This window comes from Magnolia sinica, chromosome 18 (assembly GCF_029962835.1).
Source record: "Magnolia sinica isolate HGM2019 chromosome 18, MsV1, whole genome shotgun sequence".
Taxonomy (NCBI): Eukaryota; Viridiplantae; Streptophyta; class Magnoliopsida; order Magnoliales; family Magnoliaceae; genus Magnolia; species Magnolia sinica.
Genome location: NC_080590.1, coordinates 12355303 through 12362724, shown reverse-complemented (window position 1 = coordinate 12362724; position 7422 = coordinate 12355303). Strand labels below are relative to the sequence as shown.

General features: G+C 41.9%; 1 protein-coding gene across 1 annotated transcript; it reads right to left on the bottom strand.

Moving 5' to 3' along the window:
- Positions 1-5570: 5570 nt before the first annotated feature.
- LOC131233474 (36.4 kDa proline-rich protein-like) lies at positions 5571-6842 on the bottom strand. The gene has a single exon (XM_058230185.1). The coding sequence runs from the start codon at positions 6650-6652 to the stop codon at positions 5981-5983; it is 672 nt and encodes a 223-aa protein (XP_058086168.1). The 5' UTR covers positions 6653-6842; the 3' UTR covers positions 5571-5980.
- Positions 6843-7422: the final 580 nt, after the last annotated feature.

Sequence of the window (7422 nt, the reverse complement as noted above, 5' to 3'; positions counted from 1 at the left end):
CAACTCAGTACGCTAAGCGTGCTGAGTAAACTCTGTGGGGTCCACCGTGATTTACATATTTTATCTGCTCCGTCCATTCATTTTAACATATAATTTGAGGCTTGATCTCAAAAATGAAGTATATCCAAATCTCAAGTGGACCTCACCACCGGAAAAAGTGTGAATTGAAATTCTATGGTTGAAAATATCTTGTGGCCCACAGAAGCTTTGGATCAATCTGATATTTGTCGTTTCACTTCATCCATTTCTTTTTGATCTCACGAACAGGTTGGATGACAAATAAACGTCGCTGTGGCCCTTAGAAACGTTTCAACAGTGGAAGTCATTATTCCCACCGTTTCTTGTGGTGTGGTCCACTTGAGTTTTGGGCATAATTATATTTTAGATCCAACCACTAAAATGATCTGGAAAAACGGATGGGCGGCGTGGATAACCAATATACATTTACAGTAGGCTTAACCAAGTTTGCTCAGTACGATTAAAGCGTACTGAATAACTCAGTACGTACGCAATCCGATTTCGTAGGGACGTCGGGGATTGCGGATTTCCTGCGAAGGTCTTTCGCCGTGTTCCTACGCTGTGAACACAGGTGGGGCCCACCGTGATGTTTGTGAGAAATCCATTCCGTCCATCCATTTTGTGAGATCATTTTAGTATGCGGTCATGATAAAGGAAAAGGTAGTTAGGAAAATTCCTACCGTTGAAACCTCTCTGGAGTTTACAGTAATGTTTACATGCCATCCATACTGTTCATAAAGTCATTCCTACTGGGATGAACTTAAACACAAAAATAAACATGATTCAAAACTTCCGTGGCCTCATAAATATTTCAACTGTGGGCATTCAATTCTCACGTTTTCAGCCCACTTGAGCATTCGGTCGGTTCATTTTTGCCCTAATGTCCTAAAATTAACTCATAAAACGGATGGAACAGAGTGGATTTCTCACAAACATCATAGTGGGCCCCACCTGAGTTCCCAGCAGGAACTTCCTGCGAAATCCGCGTCTGACACCGGGTTGGAAGCTGATTGCGTACTGAGTAACTCAATACCATAAGCGTACTGACTAAATTCTGTGGGGTCCACCGTGATTTATGTATTTTATCAACTCCATCCATCAATTTTAAAAGATAATTTTAGGGCTAGAGCATAAAACTGAAGTATATAAAAACCTCAAGTGGACCACACCACAGGAAACAGTGTGAATTGAACATCTACCTTTGAAAATTTCTCAGCGGGCTACAGAAGTGTTGGATCAAGCTTATATTTATTTTTTTCTCTTCATCCATGTCCTTATGATCATATTAAGAGGATTGATGAGAAATAAACATCACCGTGGGCCCTAAAAAGTTGTCAACAGTAGAAATCATTATTCCAACTGTTTCCTATGGTAAGGTCCACTTGATCTCTGGGTATGATTGAATTTTGGATTCAACAGCTAAAATGAGATGGAAAAATGGATAGACGGCGGGGATAGACCACATACATTCACGTTGGTACACTAGCCAATCCGCTTCCGCTTTCAAGTGGATTAAAAGTTACCCAACTTACGGGTAGCTGTAGGAGTCTTCGAGAAGTCCAGATTCCCGAGACCTTGGGAAAACTATTTTAGTAAGTCACGTTACTCAACTTTTTTTTTTTTTTAAATGAAGGCACAAGGCCAAGAGAATTCATCGATCAACAAAATGTACAGCCTTTCGGGTGGGCCCAACAAAAAGGATGGAGGCCTCAACTATCATGTGACATAAACAGGACAAGAGGATTAAATTAACCCTCCACTAAGCGAGAAAAACTCTACAAAAAACTGAGGAGATGGGACGAATATTAGCCCCCAATCATTGACGTCTAAGAGCACCATTCCCTGTGTTATCTAAAAGTACAGATCCTTAAGCTAACCTTGGAACCTGGGAACGGTGCATGTAGATCATATCCGGGTAGCCCTCACTAACCATTCTTGCTAGTGCATCTGCCGCTGAATTCCCCTCTCTAAAAATATGGTTGATCACCAGATTAGGGCTCTGAATTTTATCCTTAATGATTCCGAAGATGTACCATAATTTCCAAAGGTTGGGCAAGGCGGAGTCCCCCAAGGCATCCGCAATGACTTTGGAGTCAGTTTCAACTATGATATTTACAAGGCGAGCAAATATTAAGTCAATCCAGCATGGCCCGAGCTTCTGCACAAGAATTTGAAGAATTACCATAATGTCTGTGAAAAGCAAAGAGAAGCCGGCCAAAATGATCCCTACACACTCCTCCACCGCCGCTCTCACCTAGGTAACCTCTTGAGGAACCGTCAGTGTTCAGCTTTAGCCAGTTCTTGGGTGGCTTTGACCATCTCACTATCAATAGTTTCGAAATTGTAGAGATGAATGGTTTTATTGGGCCCATTGGGATATGTATATATTTTATCCATGCTGTCCATTCATTTTGAAAGATCATTTTAAGGAATGAGCCAAAAAATGAGGCATATCAAAGGCTCATGTGGACCACACCATAGAAAGTGGTGAAATTGAAAACCTACCATTGAAAACCTTTTGGGGCATAAATTTTTTGGATGTAAGTCCTTTTTTTGGCCCATGACGTTAAATAAAATTCTAAATCCAATGGACGAATTAGATTCGACACTTAATTCACGACAGGACCCACGATCCTTATAACATGACCACATCGAACCTTACCACGAACCGCACACACCATACGTAACAATAACTACGATCCATATAACATAAAAACCACGACCCACATAACATGACAACCACGACTCACATAATAACTACGATCACCCGGATGACAACCACGACCTATATCAACCACGACCTACATAACATGATAACCACGACCCATATAACATAATAACTATGACCCATGACAACCATGACCCGGATGACAACCATGACCCATATAACATGACAACCAAGACCTACGTCAACCATGACCCACATAAAATGACAACCACGACCCATATAACATGATAACTACGACCCGTAACAACCACCACCCGGATGACAACCATGACCCATAAAACATGACAACCATGATGTATATAACATGACAACAATGACCCATGACAATCACGACCCATATAACATGACAACTACGACTCGTATAACTTGGCAACTATGACCCATGACAACCACGACCCATATAATATGACAACCTCAACCCTTGCTACATGACCACAACGATCCATTCGAAGGGTCGTGGTTCACATGCACAATGGATCGTGGTTTCATCCACAAAGGGTCGCGGTTGATATTTGACCCTACCCCTAAAATGACATAACAAAAAGGATAGGCAGCATGGATTATTCACATACATCAATGTGGGCCCATTTGGGTTGTGGTTTGCATGAGTCGTAGTTGCCATGTTATATGGGTCGTGGTTGTCATGTTGCATGGTTCGTGGCTTGCAACATGTTCACTTGCTTTTCTACCAAACCATTGGTATCATAGCTTAAGGCCCACAATGGGGTGATCCGATCCATCCACCTTATCGGCAGCTCGCCATGGGCCCAAAAAGTCCTAATTTAGGCAGTATCTACTTCTAACAAGCATCACTGTGAGCCTAGAAAGTTTCTATAGTCACCATTATTTTCTATTTTGTAGCCCACATAAGCACCGGATCAGGCTGATGTTTGGGCCCTACCCCTAAAATAACATAACAAAAAGGATGGGTAGCATAAATTATACACCTACATCAATGTGAGCCCATATGGGTCGTAGTTGTCATATAACATGACAACCCCGACCCATATAACATGACAACCGCGACCCATATAATATGACAATCACGACTCATATCACATGAAACCACGACCCATATAATATGATAACTACGACTCATATAACATAAAAATCACAACCCATATAACATGACAACTACGACCCATGACAACCACCATCCATTTTTGGTAGTGTAAATGGATCGAAGGCTACAAATTAAGGTCGTGGTATACTCCAATTGATCTCTGGATATGCTTCAATTTTGGGCTCAACCCCTTAAATTAGATGAAAAAATGGATGGATGGCGTGGATAGACCACATACATTTAAGGTGGGCCCAACCAAGTACTCAATTCGATTTCCTCTCTCGCGTGCAACTTACACAGGAAAAGAAAAAAAAAACAGGTCAACCACACTCCTACCTCATGACAACCATGACCCTTTCCTCATGAAAACCATGCCCCATATGACATGACAACCACGACCCATACCTGGGTCGTGGTTGTAATGTAGTAAGGGTCGTGATTGTAATGTAGTAAGGGTCGTAGTTCTCATGTTATATGGGTTGTGGTCATCATGGGTCGCAGTTTTTCCCAGTCGCAGTTGTTACATGTTTGCTTCCTTTACTACCAAAGGAAAGGATAGCCATTGGTATAATAGTCTGAGGCCAACAATGAGGAGATCTGTTCCATCCATCTTGTCGGCCAGCTCGGCGTGGGCCCAAAAAGTCCTGACTTGGGCAGTGTCCACTTCTAACAAACATCACGATGAGCCTGTAAAGTTTCAACAATGGGTTCCATTATCACCATTATTGTCTATTATGTGACCCACACAAGCTCTTGATCAGGCTGATATTTAAACCCTGGCCCTAAAATGACACGATAAAAAGGATGGACGGCAAGGATTATACACATACATCAATATGGGCCCCACGAGTTTAGTCCTTGCCCACGCGCAAAAAGAGTTCCGTACACATCACTTTACTGGCATTAAATACTACGTAACTTCTTAGTCCCTAAAAAACCGTGCAATTACTGAACTAAGCTCAGGGGCATTTTCATCCGAAACAAACTCCAAAAGCTGTCAGAAGACCCTTTAGGGAATATATGAAGTGTCGTAGTGATCGAGGTAATTTTTCCAAACTTCGAGGCGAGTACGGTCAATTTCCCTATATTTTTAGTAAAGTTCTTTCCTTTCATTCAATTATGCCTCATTACATTTTGCTTTTTACTGATTAAAAAGGTCCAGTGAAACTCTCTTGTCACAGTAATGTAAAAGAAATGTGCAATGACTACAAATTACATGTCTCTTAACAGCATCTGCATTTGATTAGGAATTCATGTGTTTGGTTTATTGGCCATAAAATTGTAATGATCGTATGTTTACATTACATGTGTTTGGATTTTGTATTTTGATGGTAATTAATGTCAAGAAAAAGTGCAATAATTACAAATTCCTTTGCCTATTTCCTATCTACATCCGCATTTTTATTTTTATTTTTATTTTTTATAATTTTTTTAATTTTATTTTCAACAGAAAGTTTCCGTTGATGATATGAACAGAGGATGTACAGATCCGTTTTTCAGGAGGGCACCACAAATACATCGGGCCTCACCTATCTACATCCACATTTGATCAATGATTCTCGGTTTGGTTTGGAGGTGGCTAAATTGTAATGACGACACATTTCAGGTAATGATTGGTGAAACAAACAGGCTTAAGGCATACTACTACAGTCTACAGTCTGTAATTAGAAATCAAAGCTCCATGATCCATTTGTTCCGTTCTTTTTCCATCTGTTTCCTGTTCTTAATGCATTGTAAGAAATGAAATGAAAAAAAAAAAAATGAAGATTAAAAACGATACTTAAGTACCCATTATCGAAGATCTCTTACATATTGTTGCCTGATATTAACTTCATAAACTAGACAGTAGACACACAATAACTACTATAACTACGTTTATATAACCAAAGCAAAAATCAGATGTAGCAAATCCATGGCAATGTGTGGACCCCCTTCGGTACATATGAATACTGGAGAAAACCTAATCTGCCATCACAACTGATCGACTGACAACAACATCTAAATAGAACGGGATATCCCTCATCATATACCTAAGCAACCCAACTTCTTGAAACAAGAAGAACAAAAGCCTAATGAAAGAAACACAATGAAAAACCCTCGACCAAACCCTAAAGCAAGAAATGCCAATGCCCAAAACCCTAAAAGAAGAGTAGCCTTCGAATGCAAGGCATTTAGAGTATAGGGCAAGTGAAACCCGGCGGAGGGGTCTTCCCACAAGTGATGAGGAGTTGAAGAGCGAGTGGGATGAAGATGTTGAGGTTGAGGAGCTTAAGCTTTATGGTAGTGCAAAGACAAACAGCTGCTTCAAGCTCAAGCAGTCCTTGTAGCACAGGACAGCAAGTATTCACAACTGGATCACCTAACCCGACGTGTACCAATCCTCCAAGAACATCCACACACAACCCTAATTTCAGGGTGTCGATCGGACATGTTGGTGAAGCTAAAGGAGGAGGTTTGGAGCCTGGAACACCGCCCGAAGGTGGTGGCAATCCACCTGAAGGAGGGGTGTAAGGTGGGTAATGATAGACAGGCGGCGGGTTTGTCACCGGAGGGGTTATCACTGGCGGCGATATCACTGGTGGAACAATCACAGGTGGAGTGATTACCGGTGGAGCAATGATGATCGGAGGGACGATCACGGGCGGTTTTTTTACGGGAGGTTTTGTTGAAGGTGAGGAAGATTTTGGTGGTCTTTTTACGAATGGAGGGTGGGAGGTTTTTGGCGGGCTAGGGTAGGAAGGTGGATGCGGTTGGGAGCAGTAACCACATGCATAGATTGGCGGCAATGCCGTCGACATGAAGATCATGAAGACGAGGGATGAGGCTGTGAGTCTCGAGCCCATGATGAAAGAGAGATCTGGACCGTAGAAACAGATCTCGGTGGGGTTTGGAACCTTAGAGAGATGAACGATTTATAGAAAGATTTCAAGGACAACCCGTGAATTTTCTGGTTTTAGATTCAGTGCCATGAATGGCAATTAGGGTTAGGTTTTGATGAAAAACATGGGCTGCGTAGCGGAAAGTGGAGGGCTTGCAGTTTTAGGTTGGTGGAGTTTTGGAGTGTTGTTGGATGGGTGGTGTGGATTTCGAAGATGTTGTTTGCAGGCCATGTGACGCTGCACGGGTGGTCGAGGTTCCATCCGTGATTTTCCTTCATATTTCAATAGAAATCGCTAGGCATTGGATTTCTGTATCACGGATTTCCATGGACCTCTCTCTCTCTCTCTCCATTTGCCCATCTTTCATGAGGACGGCTCTGGCCTGCTTGATCTTCGCTGCTGGGCCATTCATGGTAGGCCAGACCCATAAATCTGCCACGCCCTGAAGTGGCTATATCAGACAATTGTAATTAGTCTCATTGATAGCATTTATAAGGATGGTTGAAATGGAAATTAGTGCAAATTCGACGAGAAGATCCCCTATAATTATTGTCCTTTAGTACGATTTCTACAGATTTTCTCATCTGCAGGAAATATCACGTTGATTAGGCAATCCATCTTCGAAGGACTGTATCATTGTCCTTTACCGCTGCCAATTAGGGTCCACATGCTGAGTGCTCCAACAATCAGAACCGTCGATCCTGTGGAATTTATGCTGTATGTAACAGCGTAAA

Coding starts and splice junctions, on each gene's coding strand:
- LOC131233474 (XM_058230185.1), bottom strand. CDS start 6,652: ATGGGCTCGAGACTCACAGCCTCATCCCTCGTCTTCATGATCTTCATG.